General features: G+C 58.3%; 2 protein-coding genes across 2 annotated transcripts; both read left to right on the top strand.

Annotated features, from left to right (window-relative positions):
- Window positions 1-4272: 4272 nt before the first annotated feature.
- On the top strand, window positions 4273-5819 carry ID1 (inhibitor of DNA binding 1, HLH protein). The gene is made up of 2 exons (XM_029049564.2): window positions 4273-4756; window positions 5350-5819. The coding sequence occupies exons 1-2, from the start codon at window positions 4451-4453 to the stop codon at window positions 5389-5391; spliced, it is 348 nt and encodes a 115-aa protein (XP_028905397.2). The 5' UTR covers window positions 4273-4450; the 3' UTR covers window positions 5392-5819.
- Window positions 5820-12125: 6306 nt separating this feature from the next.
- On the top strand, window positions 12126-19694 carry LOC114806037. The gene is made up of 5 exons (XM_029048735.2): window positions 12126-12206; window positions 15839-15923; window positions 16903-17064; window positions 18727-18858; window positions 19364-19694. The coding sequence occupies exons 2-5, from the start codon at window positions 15839-15841 to the stop codon at window positions 19498-19500; spliced, it is 516 nt and encodes a 171-aa protein (XP_028904568.1). The 5' UTR covers window positions 12126-12206; the 3' UTR covers window positions 19501-19694.
- Window positions 19695-19755: the final 61 nt, after the last annotated feature.

The following is a 19755-nucleotide window of genomic DNA, read 5'->3' as shown; positions in this document are numbered from 1 at the left end:
GGGTGGGACAGTGAAAGGAGTGGAGAGGAAGGGAGAGAAGGAAGGGAGGGAAAGAGCAGAAAAGGAGGGGAGAGTGGAAGGAGGGAAAAGGAGCGTGGAGGGAAGGAAATAATGATGGTATTTGTTAAGCGCTTACTCTGTGCCAAGCACTGTTCTAAGGGCTGGGTCAAGGTCAAGGATACAAGGTCATCAGGATGTCCCACGTAGGGCTCAGTCTTCATCCCCATTTTCCAGATGAGGTCACTGAGGCCCAGAGAAGTGAAGCGGCTTGCCCAAGGTCACGCAGCCGACGTGGCGAAGTGGCGGAGCCGGAATTAGAACCCATGTTCTCTGACTCCCAGGCCCGGGCTCCACCCACTAAACCGAGGCAGAAAGAAGGAGGGAGGGAGAGGAAGGGAGACGGAGGGCAAGATGGAGTGGGAAAAGAAAGGGGGGTCTGAACACGGAGGTGGGCAGCAGAGGGTGTTTCTTGCTCAGGCGGTACTCGTTACAGTGCTCGCCACACGTGGGACTCCGTACAGCGTGCTCCCACCTTAGAGAAGTAGCACGGCCTGGAGGAAAGAGTCCGGGGACCCGGAGTCAGAAGGGCCCTGGATTCTCGTCCCGGCTCCGCCGCCTGTCTGCTGTGTGGCCTTGAGCAAGTCACTTCTCTTCTCTGGGCCTCAGTTCCCTCCTCTGGAAAATGGGGATGAAGACCGGGAGCCTCAGGTGGGACGGGGACTGCATCCGACCTGATTTGCTTGTATCCACCCCAGGGCTTAGTCCACTGCCTGGCACATAGTAAGCACTTCACAAATACCAGAAGAAAAAATCCCCTCTGCAAAAAAGAAAGGAAAAAATCCCCCCCCCCCCCAACCGTGAAAAATAAACACTCTTTATTTAAACTCCTTGTCACGCAGTAAAAATGCAAAAGATAAAACTAGGGAGTGTAAAATATCACCCAGAAGAAAGCAGCTCGGCCTAATGGGCAGAGCCCGGGGCTGGGGCGTCAGAAGGACCTGGATTCCCATCCAGGCTCCGCCCCTCATCCGCTGTGCGACCTTGGACGAGTCACTTGGCTTCTCCGGGCCTCAGTTTCCTCATCTGTAAAATGGGGATGGAACCCGTGAGCCCCGTGAGGGACGGGGACTGGGTCCGACCCGATCGTCTCGGATCCACCCCCGTGCTTAGTAGTGATAATATTAATAACGGTGATATCTGTTAAGCTCTTACTAGGTGCCAAGCACTGATGGAAGCACTGGGGTAGAAACAGGGTCATCGGGTTGCCCCCCGTGGGTCTCACTGTTCTCAATCCATTTTCCAGATGAGGTCACCGAGGCACATAGAAGAATAATAAGGTTGGTATCTGTTAAGCGCTGGGGGAGATACAGGGGAATCGGGCTGTCCCCTATGAGGCTCAGTCTTGATCCCCATTTTCCAGATGAGGTCACCGAGGCGCCGACAAGTGAAGCGACTTGCTCAAAGTCGCCCAGCTGACAAGTGGCAGAGCCGGGATTAGAACCCGTGACCTCTGACCGTCAAGTCCGGGCTCTCGCCACTGTGCCACAAGTGCCCGGCACGCAATAAGCGCTTGACAAATACCAGAAAGACAAAAGCGGCGTCCATTGGCTGATGAGAAGATTCTGCTTTTCTGTGGGAGTTGGGGGCTGGGGGCTCCGGGGGTGGGCTTCGTTTAGGGAGCGGAGGTGGAGATTAAGGACCGGGAAGGCTGAGTCGGTGGGCTCGAACTCTCCCGAGCGTTTACTACAGTGCTCCGCGCATGGTCAGCGCTCGATTGATTGGATCGATTAATATCACCTGTCCGGGGGGTGGGGGGGTCTTTCTTGCTTAGATCGACAGCCGTCCCCCCCCCCAGACGGTCAGCTCCTTGCCTAGTGCTCAGTCCAGTGGTGTGCACGTAGTAAGCGCCCAGGGTTATGAGAATGGAAAGGGAGAAACGGAGAAGCAGCGTGGCTTAGTGGTCAGATCCCGGGCCCCGGGGTCAGATCGACCTGGGTTCCGATTCCGTTGCCGCCCCTTGTCCGCCGGGTGACCTCGGGCCGGTCGCTTCCCTTCCCCGGGCCTCAGTTCCCTCCTCTGTCAAATGGGGATGGAGACGGCCAGCCCCACGGGGGACGCGGACGGGGTCCACCCCGACCGGCCCGTATCCAGCCCGGCGCTCGCAACAGTGCCCGGCCCAGATTAAGCGCTGAACGGATACCACGATTCTCAGCCGAGCCCCCAGTGATTAGACTCCTCCGAGGCCTCGGTTTCCTCGTCTCTAAAAGCGGCCCGGGACCCGGGACTCGGGACCCGGGACTCGGGACCCGGGACCCGGGACGGGCTCCACTGGGGGCCTCGGGCCTGGGGAGCGCTCAATAAATAGGAACATCGGCGCCTGGGCCGGGCCGGGCCGGGCCGGGCCGGGCCGGGCCGGGTCGGAGGGAGGGAGGGAGGGAGGTTCCCTCTAAGGCTTTTCCTGTCCAGGAAGGGTTTGGCGTCACCCCAAGTCTCAGGAAATGGGGGGGGAGGTGGGAAGGGGGGCCCTGATTTTGTGCAATTCTGAGAATCGCTTTCTTTATGTTGGAGCCAGACAAGGGCCCCGGGGCGGGGAGAGGAAGAGGGGGTCACTCGCCCAGGCCTTGGCATTGCCTTGACCCCCCCAACCCCGAGGGTGGGAAGGGGGCTCCCCATTCCTTCCAGGCCTAGGCGGTGAAGTCGGGGGGACTTTCTGTTGTGGGTGGGGGCACGAGGAGACCCCCCCCCTTCCCCGGGGTATGGGGAGGAGGGGGCTTCTCCCTCCAGGGCTGGGCGGAGGAATGGGGGGGTTCAGGAGACCCCCTGGGTATGGGGGTGGGTGGGAAGGGGGCTTCTCTTTGCTCAGAGCTGGGTGGAGGAATTGGGGGGCTGCCCGCGTCGGGCGGGAGGGGGCTCCCCAGCCCCTCCGGGCCCGGGCGGTCAAGTCGGGGGGAGGGGGGACCCCCGAGGGGGAAGGGGGACCCCCCGAGGGGGAGGGGTCCGCAGGTGCGGGGCGGTGGAGCCCCCTCCCCCCCCCCCCCGATGCCCCCCGGGAGCGAGGAGCGTTGCAGGTGAGGCGGGGGGAGGGGGAGAGGGCGGGGGGGGCGGGGGGCGCTGTTTGTGGTCTCCATGGCGACCGCCCCGGCGGCGCCACCCTGACAGCCCGCCCGGGTTTTATGAATGGGTGACGTCACGGGACTGGCGTCTAACGGTCTGAGCCGCTTGTTTGGACGCGGACACGGGCGGCGGGGGGGAGGGGGGCGACGGACGGGGGGCGGGGGGGACCCCCGCAGCTGCTGCCCCCCCCACCCCCGGGCGGGGGGACGCCGGCCTTCCCACCCCTGGAATGGGAAGCCGGAGGGGGGAGCGGGCCCCCGTCTGTCCCCGTCCCCCTCCCCCCGCCTAGGAAAACTGGGGTGCGGAGACTCCCCCCCCCCCATGCTGCCAGGGGACCCCCGGCCCCTCCCCCAGGCGCCGCACCCCCAACATCTTTGGGGTAAGGGGGTTGCCCGAGGGCATGCGGGACCCGGGTTCTAATCCCGCCCCCCCGCGGGGACCCTGGGCGAGCCCGCCTCGCTCTCCGGGCCTCAGTTTCCCCATCTGCAAAGCGGGAATGAGAGGGGCGGGGGGGACGGGCCTCCCATCCCGGCCCAGCGAGCCGCGCAAAGAGGATGGATTTTTCCTGACCGCCCCCACCGGGGAGGGCCGTCCCCCTCGTGTAGACCGTGTCTGCCAGCTGTGCTGTCTTGGACTCCCCCGGGCGCTCGGTACAGTGCCCCGCACGCAGGAAGCCCTCGATACATTCCTTTGGTCTACCGGTTGTGCTGCCTGGGAGTCTCCCGGGCGCTCGGTACAGCGCCCCGCGCTCGGTAAATCCCATTAATTGGGACCGTATCTTCCAGCTGTGCCGTCTTGCATTCTTCCAGGCGCTCAGCACAGCGCCCGGCACGTAGAAAGCGCTCCATCGTCACCCCCGATCGATTGGGAACGTGCCCACCGACTCCGGCGCATCGGCCTCTCCGGGCGCTCAGCACAGCGCCCTGCACCTAGGAAGCGCTCAATCGCCGCCACTGATCGGTGGGGAACGTCTCCGGCCGCCTCGGCCTCTCCCGGGCGCTCAGCACAGCGCCCTGCCGCCGCGCAGAGGAAGCGCTGAACGAATAGCCCGGAGCTCTGCGTGGGTCGCTGGCCCTTTAACACCGCGGGCGGGGGCGGGGCCGCGGGCCGGGAGGCCCCGCCCCCTCGCCGATCCGAGCCCTCCCATTGGTCGGTTTCGAAGGCCGTGGCCCCGCCCGGCGGCCGCCCGGGAGGGTCTATAAATAGGAGCGGCGCGAGCCCCAAGTCGGACTGCTTTGACTTCGGCCGTTCCTCGCGCAGGCGCCGTGGTCGCCTCGGAGCCCCGCGCCCCGCCGCCCGCAGGGTCCTAGCGCCCGCCCCGTTCCCCGCCGGAGCCATGAAGGTGGGCCAAGCCCTGTCGCCGGGGCTGGGCACGGGCCCCGGGACGGCCCCGGCCCCGGCGCCGGGCGACATGAAGGGCTGCTACTCGCGGCTGAAGGAGCTGGTGCCCACCCTGCCCCAGGACCGGCGGGTCAGCCGCGTGGAGATCCTGCAGCACGTCATCGACTACATCTGGGACCTGCAGCTGGAGCTGGACTCCCAGGACGACGCCACCGAGGCCGCCGCCGCCGCCGCCGCCGCCGCCGCCGCCCCCAACCCCGCCGCCGCCCCCGGCCCGGGACCCCGGCCTCTGCCCGCCGAGGTCAGCTCTTCCACACGCCCGCCGCCACGCACTTTTCCGCCGCTCAATAAGTAGCCCTCGGGACGGTGACTGACTCGCTCGCTTCTTCCTCTCGGTTCTAGGCTGCCTGTCGGGGCCATCCGGAGCGCTCACTATAGTGCTCCGCCCAGACCAGGCGCTCAATAAGTAGCCCAGGGGACGGTGACCGACCCGCTTGTTCCTTCCTCTCTATTCCAGGCCGCCTGCCTGGGCCTCCCGGAGCGCTCAGTACAGTGGTCCGCCCAGAACAGACGCTCAATACGTACCCCAGGGGACGGTGACTGACCGCTTCCTCTCTGTTCCAAGCTGTCTCGGGGGGAGGGCTTCCCTGGCGCTCATTACAGCGTTCCACGCAGAGCGGCCGCTCAACAAGTAGGACGGGCGACGGCGACTGTTTCAGGTGGCCACACTCACTGTGTCGAGGCCTCCCCGGGTGGCCAGTACAGCGCTCTGCGCCGAGTAGGTAATCACCAAGTAGTAGAGGTTGATGCGAACTCGGGCCGCTTGGGCCGAGCGCTCGGTAAGTGGGACGGCGGGCGAGGGTGACTTAGGCGCCGCTCCTTCCTGTGTTTCAGGCTGCCCGTGTCGGGGCCGACGACCGAATCCTGTGCCGCTGAAGGGGAGACCCCCCCCCGCCCCCCGAGACCCCCCTCATCCCTCCCCAGCGAGGCCGGGGGCGGGGGGGCCAAGAAGAAGTGGTGGCCACAAGCCACGTTTCCGGCTGGACTAAGCGACCCGAGCTGGACGCCTCCCCGCCCTCCCCACCCACTAAATACCTCCAGGGTGGTCATCCCCCTGCCGTAGAGCCCCGAGGGGATCGAAGGCCGCCTCTCCTCCCCGCCGACCGCGGGGCGCTGGACTGTGTGCAGTTTTATTTTTTAAATACTAAAAAATGGAGTCACGTCCTAGCCTTCTCAGATTTCTGAGGAAAAAAAGAGAAGATACTGATTGCCCGTATTGTATATTACAATGACTGCCTACCGAGAATATTGTTTTACAATAGGTTGCCGGGTTTTTTTGTTATTAAACAAATGTTCATTATAAAGTCGCCTTCATAGCCCCCCCCCCCCATCGATCCAGGCTTCTTGAGTGCTCAGTACAGTGCTCCGTATGCAGTAAGTAGTAATAATAATGAAGAGAGTATTAGTTAAGCGCTTACTATGTACCAGGCACCGTTCTAAGCGCTGGGGGAGATACAAGATAATTAAGCAGTCCCAGGTGGGGCTGAGTCTTCACCCCCATTTTCCGGGTGAGCGAACGGAGGCCCAGGGAAGTGAAGTGATTTGGCCAAGGTCACACAGCAGACGAGCGGCGGAGGGGGGATTAGAACCCACGACCTGGGACTCGAGCTGTTTCTACTGAGTCGCGCTGCTTCGGATGTCGTTGATACAGGCTGATTGGGTTTTTTTCCTTTTTTCCATGGGCTCATTCGTTCAGTCGAATTTGTTGAGGGCTTACTGTGTGCAGAGCACTGAAGTAAAGCGCTGGGGAGAGGGTAATGACACCGTCGGTCCGCAGTTCGTCTTTAAAGCTCCTCTGAGCTTTAGAAAGAACTGAGGGACACGTGTTTCGGGGTGAGGGGCCCAGAGGGGAGGAAGGGGGTCGCTAAAACGGGGTGGAGGGGGAAAATCCTCTCTAGGCCTCCTTGACCCCGGCAGGCTGGGGGAGGGCGTCTTCCCAATAGCCTCCCTCCCCTTTGTCCGTCTGTTGGGTGCAGGAGGTGTGGGGGGCTCTGTCCGCTTCTCGGCCTCGACAGTTAGATAGGGGATTTGTTAAGGGCTCAGTATGTGGCAGGCACTGTACTGAGCACTTGGGGGGGGGGGTTCAAGCAAATCGAGTTGGACACAGCCACTGGAGTGTGTGTGTGTTTTGGGGGGTGGGGGAGAGTCCAGCCTGGGTTTCTGGGGAGAGATTTATTCAATTGCATTGGTGCGCTGACTGGGTGCAGAGCACTATACTAAGCGCTTGGAAAGTACAATTCAGCCATAATGGGGGGGCACCCAGGTGTGTGTGTTCGTGGGGGTGTTTGCATAGCGAAGTCGGGGGGGATGCAGTCTGGGTTTCTGGTTAAGAGATGGGGGGGCCCAGTTTTTTTGGTGTGTGTGTGTGGGGGGGGTTCTTTCCCTCAAGTTCCCCCACCCTCCAGCTGAGGGTTAAGGACCTTGTGTGAGATCTGCCTCAGTTTCTCCCATTCGGAGCCGGTGGGATGGGGAGGACAGAGACCCAGAGAGACGGGGAGAGACACCCAGAGACAGAGAGAGAGAGCCAGCCGGGGGCGGGGAAAACGGGGGCTGCCAGCTGGGCGTCCGGGCCGGACCCCGGCCCCGGGCCCCCGGCCCCGGGCCCCAGGAGGTCGGCCAGGTGGGCCCGAGGCGCCGCGCTGTCTGCCCGGGCCCGCCCCCGGACCCCAGCCCCCCCGACCCCCGGGCCCAGGACCACCCCCACACCCCCAACCCCCGGACCCACCGCCGCCTCCGCCCACAGATCGGTTGGAGACACACACACACACACACACACACACACAGACATGCAGACAGTCCCGGCTGCTTTCTGGACCTTTGAGGACGCCCCTTCCCCTTCCCCTTCTCTTCCTTCCCCTCCCCCCCCCCCGGCCGCCGCAGCTGCGCTGACAAGCCTGGGAAAGCCTCTGCACCACAGCCCCGGGCCGACGGACGAAGAGGAGGGAGAGCGCTTAGTACAGTCCCCGGTCCACAGTGAGCGGTCGACAAATACGACTGAACGAAAGGGAGACAGAGAACGAAAGGCGACCGAGGGACACAGAGGGAGACAGACGCACAGAAAGGAGAGAGACAGAGACACAGAAATGGGAGAGATGGGGAAGACAGAGAAAGGAGAGATGGACAGAGACACACAGAGGAAGGAGAGAGAGACACAGAGAAAGAGAGAGACAGCAAGAGAGAAGGAGAGGTAAAAAACGGTGCTCCTGGTAAAGTGGGTCGAGCCCGGGGTGGGGAGCCAGAAAGTCCTGGGTTCTCCTCCCGGCTCCGCCCCTCGTCTGCTGTGTCACCTTGGACAAGTCACTTGGCTTCCCTGGGCCTCAGTTCCCTCACCTGTAAAATGGGGATGAAGACTGTGAGCCCCCGGGGGATGGGGCCTGGGTTCGACTTGATTAGCTTGGATCTGCCCCAGCGCTTAGAACGGTGCCAGGTACAGAGTAAGCGCTCAACTAATGCCCGCATTGTTCTTATTATTATCGTTATATATCTGTTTAAATCGCTTCACTTCTCCAGGCCTCGGTTGCCCTGGACTGTAAAATGGGGATTCATTCGCCGCCCTCCCGCTTAGGCTCTGAGCCTCGCGTGGGACAAGGACTGGTCCAACCTGATCATCTGGAATCTCGCTCATCGCTTAGCACAGTGCTTAGCACGTAGTAGATATCACTGTCCTTATTATGGCGGGGTAGACTATCTCCTTTCTGCATCTCCCCGACTGCCTCCTTTTCTTCCTCTCCCCGTCCCGGCCCCGCACCCATCACGTCATTCCTTCAGTCGTATTTATTGAGCGCTTACTGTGTGCAGAGCACTGGACTAAGCGCTTAGCATTCCTGCATTATTTTCTGTCTTTCTCTTCATGTGGGCCTCCCCCTCTGGGCCGTCAGCACCTTGTGGGCAGCTCGTTGGGTCTGTTCTATTGCCGGATCGGACTCTCCCCAGTGTTTAGTCCAGTGCTCGGCACGCATTATATTGATTTCTTTTCCTGTCGGTCTCCCCTTCTAGACTGTCAGCTCCTTGTGTCAATCCAGTGCTCTGCACAAAGTAGGTGCTCAATAAATACCACTGATGGATTCATTTAAGGCCTGTCTTTCCCCCCTAGGCTGCCAGCTCCGTGGGTGTGTCCAGCTCCGACTGACCCCTGGGTGGGCAACGAAGGTGGGGGGGGGGGGTCATTCAATCATTCAATGGTATGTATTGAGCGCTTCCAGTGTGCACTGTCCTAAGCGCTCGGGAGAGTCCAATCCAACAATAAACAGCCCCATTCCCTGGCCACGAGGCTGACCCAGGAGTCCGGGGGATCCCCCAGACCGGGGAGAGGGGGGTGGGGGTCCGGGGGGGGTCGGGAGAGGGCGGGGGGGCTCTTGCATTTCCGCCCGCGTTGTTGCAAAACTTGCTGAGAAGGTTGGAAGCTCCAACTTTGCAGGCCAAAGGAAATTGCATCACGGGCTCATTGTGCAAAACCCCCTCCCCCCCAGCTGCAGACCTCCCCCCCACCCCGGGGGAGGGGTCCACTACACCCCCCACAACCACCAGCCCAGCTGCAGGCTCCCCCCTCTTCCACCCCCCTGGGAGCCAGCCTCCGACCCCACCCCCTACTACGAATCCTCCTTAGGGTGGTGCTCGTTAATAATGTTGGTATTTTATTAAGCACTTACTATGTGCAGAGCACTGTTCTAATCGCTGGGGTAGATAAAGGGTAATCAGGTTGTCCCACGTGAGGCTCACAGTTCATCCCCATTTTACAGATGAGGTAACTGAGGCACAGAGAAGTTAAGTGACTTGCCCACAGTCACGCAGCTGACAAGTGGCAGAGCTGGGAGTCGAACCCATGACCTCTGACTCTGAAGCCCAGGCTTTTTCCACTGAACCACGCTGCTTTCCTTCACTCCATCTGTTGCCGAATTGTCCATTCCGAGCGCTTAGTACGGTGCTCTGCACATAGTAAGCGTTCAATAAATACTATTGAATGAATGAATGAAAATGGGGATTAAGACTATGAACCCCACGGGGGGGGCAACCCGGTGACTTTATATCTATCCCAGCGCTTAGAACAGTGCTTGGCACATAGTAAGTGCTTAACAAATACTATCGTCATTATTATTATTAATAAATACCATTGAATGGAGGGAGGGATGAATGAATGATTGAATGAATGAATGAGACGTCCCCCCCACTTCGTCCTCTTGGCGCCCCCTGGTGGCGGGAGCGCTAAGTCGGGGCCGGGGCGTCCTCTAGCGGCTGAACCCGAGACTGCAGCCCGGCGGAGCTCCGCCTCCCATCAGTCGGTCAGTCAATCCATCCATGCTATTTATTCATTCAATAATAATAATAATGCCGGTATTTGTTAAGCACTTACTATGTGCGGAGCACTCTTCTAAGCGCTGAGGTAGACACAGGGTAATCAGATTGCCCCCGTGGGGTTCACATTTTTTTAATCCCCATTTTTACAGATGAGGGAACTGAGGCACAGAGAAGTGAAGTGATTGTTATGTGCTTACTATGTGCAGAGCACTGTTCTAAGCGCTGGGGTAGATACAGAGTAATCAGGTTATCCCCATGAACTGAGGCCCAGTGAAGTGGCTTGCCCACAGTCACACAGCTGACAAGTGGCAGAGCCAGGATTAGAACCCACGACCTCTGACTCCCAAGCCCGGGCTCTTTCCACTGAGGCACACTGCTTCTTGCAAACAGTACATACTAACATACATGTTCGATGAATGTCCGTTGCCCCCTCTAGACTGTGAGCTTGTCGTGGGTGGGGAATGGGTCTGTTGTAGCGTTGGATTGGATTCTCCCAAGTGCTCAATACAGTGCTATAAGTCTGAGGGAGAGCAGGGACTGAATCCCCATTTGGCAGAGGAGGAAACTGAGGCCCAGAGGAAGTCTTTCCTCTGGCTCCTCTTCCCCCTCCCCCTCTTCCTCCTCAACTCCTCCACCCAGAAGCGGCGCAGCCCAGCAGGTAGAGCCCGGGCCCGGGAGTCAGAAGGTCCTGGGTTCTCATCCCAGCTCTGCCACTTGTCCGCGGTGAGACCTTGGGCAAGCCAGTTACCTTCTCTGGGCCTCGGTTCCCTCATCTGTCAAATGGGGATTGAGACTGTCAGCCCCACGGAGGACAAACTGATGAGCTTCTATCTCCCCCAGCGCTTAGAACAGTGCTTGGCATATAATAAGCGCTTAACAAATACCACAGTTATTATTATCCTCTTCCTCCTCCTCCCCCTACTCTCCCTCCTCCACTTCCCCTCCTCCTCCCCCCCCTTTCCCTTCTTCCCTATTCCCTCGCCCTTCCTACCTCTCTCTTCCTCCCCCTTCCTACCTCCCTCTTCCTCCCCCTCCTCCTCTCTCCCTCCTCTTCCTCCCCCTTCCTCTCCTCTCCCTCCTCCTCTTTCCCTCCCTCCCCATTCCCTCCCCACTTCCTCCCTCTCTCCTCTCCCTCCCTCCCTTCCCATGAGAATTTGGGAATGTCGTTTCTCCATTTCTCTCAGTTGCTTCCTTCTAGAGCCCTGGGCTCCCCCCCCACATACACACCCTGGGGGTCAGGGATCGGGGTCAGAGGTCGGGGGCCTGGGGGGAAGGGGCCGCGGGGAGGTGTCCAGCACTTAGAGGAGAAACCAACCAGAATCCAGACCCGTAAACTCCTCCAGGGCAGGGACTGTGCTCCTAACTCTATTGGCCTCTCCCAAACTCTCAGCTCAGTGCTCTGCACAGGGTAGCCGGCACACTCCTTGAAGGCGGGGATGGTGTCTACTCTGTTGGCCTCTCCCAAGTGCTCTGCTCAGTGCTCTGCGCATGGCAGGTGCTCAATAAATACCCCACTGATGGATCGATAGAGTGTCAGTTCCTCATGTCTACTAAGATGCTACAGAGAAGGCGTGTGGCCTGTGGTTAGAGCCCGGGTCTGGGAATCAGAAGGAACTGGGTTCCACCCCTCGTCTGCTGTGTGACCTTGAGCCGGTCACTTCACTTCTCCGGGCCTCAGTGACCTCATCTGAACAATGGGGATGAAGACTGTGAGCCCCAGGAGGGACAACCTGATGACCTTGTATCTCCCCCAGTGCTTAGAACAGTGCTTGATGCATACTAAGCGCTTAACAAATACCATCTTCATTATTATTGTTATTCTCGTTAGTCCCCCTCACCTGTAAAATGGAGATGAAGACCGTGAGCCCCATGTGGGACAGGGACTGCATCCAACCTGATTTGCTTGAATCTCCTCCAGCGCTTAGTACAGTGCAGGGCACATAGTAAGCACTTACCCAGTTATTATTATTAGTAGTAGTAGTATGGTCTCTCCGGGCTCCGCCTGCCTCCCGGAGACTGCGAACTCCAACGGAGCTGCTAGGGTGGGGTCAGGGGTGAAGGGTGAAGGGTCAGCCGCAGAGAGCGGCTGTTTTCCAGATGTTGTGCTCTCACGGTCCGGACCATCTGGCCGAGGGGATGCCGGGGGGGAGGTGATGGGGCTGTGTTGTGGCCGCCCCCCCCCCCCCGCCCCTCCGCCCGCCCCAGGGGCCTGGCCAGCTGGTAGTCCCCCCCTCCTCCTCCCCGGCTGTCTCCGGGCAGGGGGGCCGGGCCGGGGAGGCGGGCTCCGGTCCTCCCGTCCTGCTGTGCAGCTGGCGAGACGGTCATCCCGTCCGTCCGTCCGGCGACGGCCCCTCCGGACCCCCTCATCCCGGCCCCGGAATCTCCCCCCGACCACAGTGAGTGACCGGAGGAGGACGGAGGAGAGGGAAGGGGCCGAGCGGGATCCGGGGGGCCGGCGGGAGGGGAGAGTAGCCTCGTCCCGTCCGCCTCGGGGGGGTCTCTTCGGACCCTCCCTCGGCCGGGGTCAGGAAAGGGACCGGCTAACGGGGCTGGGGGCTCCAGGCCGCCTGGCGGGGGCTGGTGCGTCGGGAGACCCCGAGCTGCGAGGAGAAGGAAGCTATTTCATAATAACCGTGGTACATGTGAGGCGCTTACTATAATAACGAGTAATAATTCTCATAATGGTATCTGTTAAGCGCTTTCTATGTGGCAAGCACTGTACTAAGCGCTGAGGGAGAGACAAGCAAATCGGGTCGGACCCAGTCCCTGTCTCACATAGGGTTCCCTGTCTACATCCCCATTTTCCAGAGGAGGGAACTGAGGCCCAAAGAGTGAAGTGACTGACCCAAGGTCACACAGCGGACAGGTGGCAGAGCCGGGATGAGAACTCAGGTCCTCTGACTCCCAGGCCCGGGCTCTACCTACTAGGCCATGCTGCTTCTCTAATAATTGTGGTATTTATTAAGTGCTTACTATGTGCCAGGGACTGTACTAAGCACTGGAGAAGATAATAATAATGATGGTATTTATTAAGTGCTTACTATGTGCCAGGGACTGTACTAAGCGCTAGGGAAGATAATAATAATAATGATGGTATTTGTTAAGTGCTTCCTATGAGCCAGGCACTCTAATAATAATAATATGGTATTTGTTAAGCGGTTACTATGTGCAAAGCACTGTTCTCTGTACTAAGTGCTGGAGGAGATAATGATAATGGCATTTGTTAAGCACTTACTGTGTGCCTGGCAATGTACTAAGCGCTGGAGGAGATAACAGTAATGATAATAATGGTATTTGTTAAGCACTTACTATGTGCCAGGCACTGTACTAAGCACTGAAAGAGATGATAATAATAATAATGATGATTCTGGTACTTGTTAAGCTCTTACTGTGTGACAGGCACTGTACTAAGCACTGGAAGAGATGATAATATAATGCTAATAATAGTATTTGTTAAGCACTCACTATGTGTCAGGTACTGTACTAAGCGCTGGGCTGGATCCAAGCTCATCAGGTTGGATCCAGTCCCCGCCCCGCTTGGGGCTCCCGTCTTCATCCCCATTTGACAGAAGAGGGAACCGAGGCCCAGAGCAGTGAAGCGACCTGCCCAAGGTCACCCAGCAGAGAGGCGGCGGAGCCGGGAGGAGAACCCAGGTCCTTCTGACTCCCAGGCCCGGGCTCTGCCCGCTAGGCCCTGCTATCTGTTAAGCGCTTCTTCTGGTCCCCGGGCTCGGGGTGGCCTGGCACACGTAGCTGTCACATCATTAGCAGCGGAGGAGGGGTGGACGGAAACCAGACGGGAACGTGCCGTCCTGAGCTGGTGTCCCTCGCCCACCCCCGGGGGGGCCGCTGGGATTGCGGGGGAGAGGGAGGGGAAACGCCCCGACCTCACCCCCACCACCACAGCTGCGTGACCTTGGACCGGTCACTTCCCTTCTCTGGGCCTCAGTTCTCTCCTCCGTACAATGGGGATGGGGACCGTGAGCCCCACGGGGGACGGGGACAGGGTCAGACCCGACTGGTCTGTATCTACCCCAGCGCTTAGTAATAATAATAATAATTTTGGTATTTGTTAAGCGCTTATTATGTGCAGAGCACTGTTCTAAGCGCTGGGGGAGATACAGGGTCATCAGGTCGTCCCACGTGAGGCTCACGGTCTTCATCCCCATTTTACAGATGAGGTCACGGAGGCACCGAGAAGTGAAGTGACTTGCCCAAGGTCACCCAGCTGACAGGTGGCGAAGCCAGGATTAGAACCCATGACCTCTGATTCCCAAGCCCGGGCTCTTTCCTCTGAGCCACGCTGCTTCTCCACATTGCTTAGCACATAGGAAACGCTTAACGAATACCATTATTATTACAGCAAGCACTTAGCAAGTGTCCAAACTGATGGGCTTGTATCCACCCCAACCTTTAGTACAGTGCTTGGCACACAGAAAGTGTTTAGCAAGTACAGGGGCTGTATCCATGAGTTCGAATCCCAGCTCTGCCACTTGTCAGCTGTGTGACTGTGGGCAAGTCACTTAACTTCTCTGTGCCTCAGTTCCCTCATCTGTAAAATGGGGATTAAGACTGTGAGCCCCACGTGGGACAACCTGATTCCCCTGTGTCTACCCCAGCGCTTAGAACAGTGCTCTGCACATAGTAAGCGCTTAACAAATACCAACATTATTATTATCCAACCTGATGAGCTTGGGTCTCCCCCAGCGCTTAGAAAGTGCTTAGCAACTACCGTCACCATGAGCCCCATGTGGTACAGAGACTGTGTCCTAACCCAATTACCTTGTATCTCCTCCAGCGCTTAGTACAGTCCCTGCCACACAGTAAACTTTAACAAATACCACCATTATTATTATTATCATCATTATTATTATTACCTGTTAGCCGGCCTGGGACTCTTGCGCCTGCAGTGTTAGATTCGGCCAGCAGAGGGCGCCCATCACATAGTAAGCGCTTTAACAAATAGCCATTCATTCATTCATTCATTCATTCATTCAATCGTATTCACTAAGCGCTTACTGTGCGCAGAGCACTGGACTAAGCGCTTGGGAGAGTACAGAGAACACTAAAGAGTGACAATCCCTGCCCACAAGGAACTCACAGTCTGGTCATTCATTTATTCATTCATTCAAACATATTTATTGAGTGCTTATTGTGTGCAAAGCACTGTACTAAGCGCTTGGGGAAAAAAAATGGTATTTGTTAAGCGCTTACTACATGCAAAGCACTGTTCTAAGCGCTAGGGGCGGAAACAAGGTGATCAGGTTGTCCCATGTGGGGCTCACAGTCTTAATCCCCATTTTACAGATGAGGGAACTAAGGCACAGAGAAGTGAAATGACTTGCCCAAAGTCACAGGGTTGACAAGCGGCAGAGCCGGGATTAGAACCCATGACCTCTGACTCCCAAGCCCAGCCTCTTTCCACTGAGCCCCGCTGTTTCTCCAAGTACAACAGAACGATAAAGAGGGACAATCTCTGCCCACAATGAACTCAGTCTGGGCATTCATTGAAACATTTATTGAGCACTTATTGTGTGCCGAGCACTGTACTAAGCGCTTGAGTAAGGACAATGCAACAATAAGCCTACACACATCCCCTGCCCACAACGAGCTGACAGCTTAGAGATGAGTTTAGAAGGAGAAGCAGTGTGGCCTGGAGGGGAGAACAGGGGCCTGGAAGTCAGAGGTCACGGGTTCTAATCCTGCCTCCACCCCTTGCCTGCTCTGTGTCCTTGGGTGAGTCACTTCACTTCTCTGGCCCTCCGTTCCCTCCTCTGGAAAATAGGGATGGAGACTGTGAGCTCCATGTGGGACCAGGGACTGGGTCCAACATGATTGGCTTGGATCCACCCCAGCGTTTAGTACAGTGCCAGGTACATAGTAAGCGCTTAACAAACACCACAGTGATTATTATTATTAGGAGCCCGGTGGGGTGGGGGTGGGGAGCTTCAGGGTCAGGTGGGGGTGAGGGACCACCTCCAGCAGACCCCCCGTACCCCCGCCGGGTCCCTCCGCTCCTTCCCCACAGATGTTTTCCGCGTGGCGAACTCTGGCGAAGAGAGGATGGTGGATGTCCTTCGTCATCCGAACGGTCCACGGCCCCGGGGGTCCAGGTAAGGGAAGCAGAGCGGCCCAGCGGGTAGCGTCCGGGCCTGGGAGGCAGAGGGACCTGGGTTCTAATCCCGGCTCCGCCCCTCGTCTGCTGGGCGACCTTGGCGCAGTCACTTCTCTTCTCTGGGGCTCAGTTCCCTCATTTGGAAGATGGGGAGTCAATCCCTGTTCTCCCTCTGATCTGTACTGTGATGTCCGTGTGGGACAGGGACTGGGTCCCTGGGTAGATCCAACCTGGTGAGCTTGGATCTACCCCAGCGCTTAGAAGAGTGCTCGGCACACAGTAAGAACTTAACAAATACCACAATTATTATTATTATTACTGTAATGCATTGTGATATAATTATCATAATTATTACATAATTATCGTAACAGACTGTCCAATACAATGACCTTGCATCTCCCCCAGCGCTTAGTACGGTGCCTGGCATATGGTAAGCGCTTAATAAATACCATCATTATTATAGTACAGTGCCTGGCACATGGTAAGTGCTTAAGAAATACAATCATTAATATAGTAGAGCGCCTGGCACGTGGGGAGCGCTTAATAAATATCATCATTATTATAGTACAGTGCCTGGCACATGGTAACTGCTTAAGAAATACCGTCATTATTATAGTACAGTGCCTGGCACGTGGTGAGCGCTTAAGAAATGCCATCATTAATACAGTACAGTGCCTGGCACGTGGTAAGCGCTTAAGAAATACCATCATTAAAACAGTAGAGTACCTGGCACGTGGTAAGCGCTTAAGAAATACCATCATTATTATAGTACAGTGCCTGGCACGTGGTAAGCGCTTAAGAAATATCGTCATTTCTATAGTACAGTGCCTGACACATGGTAAGCGCTGAAGAAATACCTTAAGGAAAAAAGCCCCCCGTCCCGTGCCCCTCAAGCCTGCTCGGGGTGGGCCAGGGGGCGTTGGGGGGTGAATTGGTGGATGTTGAGGGGTCGCTCTCCCGCCCCCCTTCCTCCTCAGGGCCCGGCGAGGGGGTCCCGGGCTCCCCCCCGCCCCCCACGAGGCGCAGCCACCCCCTGCCCTACGAGGCTCTGCGGCGGGACCTCCGGCCCGAAGAGCGGGAGCTCAAGGAGAAGGAGAAGGGGGCCTGGACCCGGCTCAGCAACGACGAGAAAGTCGCCCGTATGTGCTGGGCCGGGGGGTGGACACGGGGATGGGCCGGGGGGTGGGCCGGGGGGTCCGGGGGGCATGGGAGGGTCCGGAAGGCCGGAACCGCCCCCCGGCCACGAGAAGCAGCGTGGCTCAGTGAAAAGAGGCCGGGCTTGGGAGTCAGAGGTCATGGGTTCGAACCCCGGCTCTACCGCTTGTCAGCTGTGTGACTTTGGGCAAGTCACTTAGCTTCTCGGTGCCTCAGTGACCTCATCTGTAAAATGGGGATTAAGACTGTGAGCCCCACGTGGGACAACCTGATTCCCCTGTGTCTACCCCAGCGCTTAGAACAGTGCTCGGCACATAGTAAGCGCTTAACAAATACCAACATTATTATTATGGGTTCTAATTCCGGCTCCGCCGCTTGACAGCTGTGTGACTCTGGGCCAGTCACTTCCCTTCTCTGGGCCTCGGTTCCCTCATCTGTCAAATGGGGATTACAACTGTGAGCCCCACATGGGACAACCTGATCACCTTGCATCCCGCCCCAGCGCTTAGAACCACGCTTTGCACATAATAAGCGCTTAACGGATACCACTATTATTATTATTATTAGAAACAGCACAGCCTAATAGTTAGAGCCCGGGCCTGGGAGACAGAGGACCTGAGTTCCCATCCCAGCTCTGCCGCTTGTCTTCTGGGTGACCTTGGGCCAGTCACTTTCCTTCTCCGGGCCTCAGTTCCCTCATCTGTAAACAGGGATGGAGACTGTGAGCCCCAGGTGGGACAGGAATTATGTCCAACCCAATTTGCTTGTCTCCACCCCAGCACTTAGTACAGTGCCTTGCACCTAGTAAACAATAAATACCAGTGTTATTATTATTTATTGAGCACTTACTGTGTGCAGGGCGCTGCACTAAGCATTGGGGAGACTCTAATATACCAATATAAAAAGCAGCGAGGCTCAGTGGAAAGATCCCGGGCTTGGGAGTCAGAGGTCGTGGGTTCTAATCCCGGCTCCGCCACTTGTCAGCTGTGGGACTTTGGGCAAGTCACTTCACTTCCCCGGGCCTCGGTTCCCTCATCTGGAAAATGGGGATGGAGGCTGTGAGCCCCATGGGGGACAACCTGGTTCCCACATATCCCCCCTCAGCACTTAGAACATTGCTTGGTACATAGTAAGCGCTTAACAAATACTATTATCATCTAACGGACACGTTCTCTGTCCACAGTGAATAGAACAGTGCTTGGCACAGAGTTAGCGCTTACAAATACCATAAAGAAACAACAGCAAACCCTTGGATTTATCCCCTTCAGTTTTCCCTCCCTCAGCCCCACAGTCCGTATGTCCACGTCTGGAATTTATTCCTATTCATGTCAGTCTCCCGCTCTAGATCGTCAGCTCCTTGTGGGCAGGGAACAGGGCTGTTATTACTGTCCTACTGGACTCTGCCCAGCGTTTAGAACTAGTGCTCTGCACACAGCAAGCGCTCAATAAATACCACCGACTGACTGACCAAGGTCACCCAGCAGACTAGTAGCGGATCTGGGATGAGAACCCAGGTTCCCCGATTCCCAGGCCCGGGCTCTACCCGCTAGGCCGCTCCGGGTTGTTGGGGAGGAGGTTGGGTTGCGGGTGGGCGGATGGGGTTCCGGGGGGGGGGGTCCTCTAAGTTGCCCCCATCCCTCGCGCAGTGTATCGCCTACAGTTCCCGCAGACCCTGGCGGAGGCGAAGAGGCCGTCCGGCGAGTGGAAGGCCGTCCTCGGGGGCTTCTTCTTCTTCCTCGGCCTCACGGCGCTCATGATGGCGTGGCAGAGGGTCTACGGTGAGACGGGCGCGTGCGGAGAAGGGGCGCCCCCCGCCCCCCGGGGGGTGATGGGAGAGGCCTCGTCATCATCGTCGTTCTCTGGGCCTCAGTTTCCTCATTTGTAAAATGGGATTCTCCTCCCAGCCTTAGTTTCTAGTATCTGTTAGGTGCTTACTATGCCTCAGGCACGGTACTGAGCGCTTAGACCGGCAGCCCCGCGTGGGGCAGGGACTTGCCCCAGGGGGTGTCGGGAAGGGGGTGAGGGAGGCCCCGGGAGGAGGGAGAGGTGGTGGCCCTGGGGATGAGGGGAAGGCGGAGAGGGTCCCGGGCGATTGTGGGTGGATGGAGAGGGCGGGGAGATGGTGCCCTGTGGGCCTGGCTGGAGGACAGCCAGAGAGAAAGAGGGGCAGTGTCCTGGGGGGATCGCGGGTGGACTGTAGGGGGGCGGAGCGGCGGGTTCCCGGTCCCCCCGGTCCCCTCCCGGTCCCCCGGCGACGTGTCCCGCCTTGTCCCGCCCCGGCAGTGTTCCCGGAGAAGCCCCCGACCCTGTCGGCCCGGTGGAAGGCCCAGCAGCTCCGCCGGACCCTCGACATGAAGGCCAATCCCGTCCAGGGCCTCGCCTCCAAGTGGGATTACCGCCGCGACCAGTGGAAGAAGTGACGGGGGCCACCGGGGCCTCCCCGACCCGGGCCCGACCCTGGCCCGACCCTCTCCGCCCTCGCCAGCCTCTCCCACCCCTCCGCCGTAAAATCCCATCGCCTTTCCCCTCGTAATGCCCCGAAGAAGGACGTTCTCCGTTGGGCGCTTACTAGGGGGCAGGCACCGTGATAATAATAATGATAATGGTATCTGATAAGCGCTTACTACGTGCAGAGCACTATTCTGAGGGCTGGGGGAGATCCAAGCTCGTCAGGT

Source organism: Ornithorhynchus anatinus, chromosome 21, assembly GCF_004115215.2.
Source record: "Ornithorhynchus anatinus isolate Pmale09 chromosome 21, mOrnAna1.pri.v4, whole genome shotgun sequence".
In the NCBI taxonomy this organism is placed as follows: Eukaryota; Metazoa; Chordata; class Mammalia; order Monotremata; family Ornithorhynchidae; genus Ornithorhynchus; species Ornithorhynchus anatinus.
Note: the sequence above shows the minus strand (reverse complement) of the source record. Positions and strands in the feature narration are given on the sequence as shown.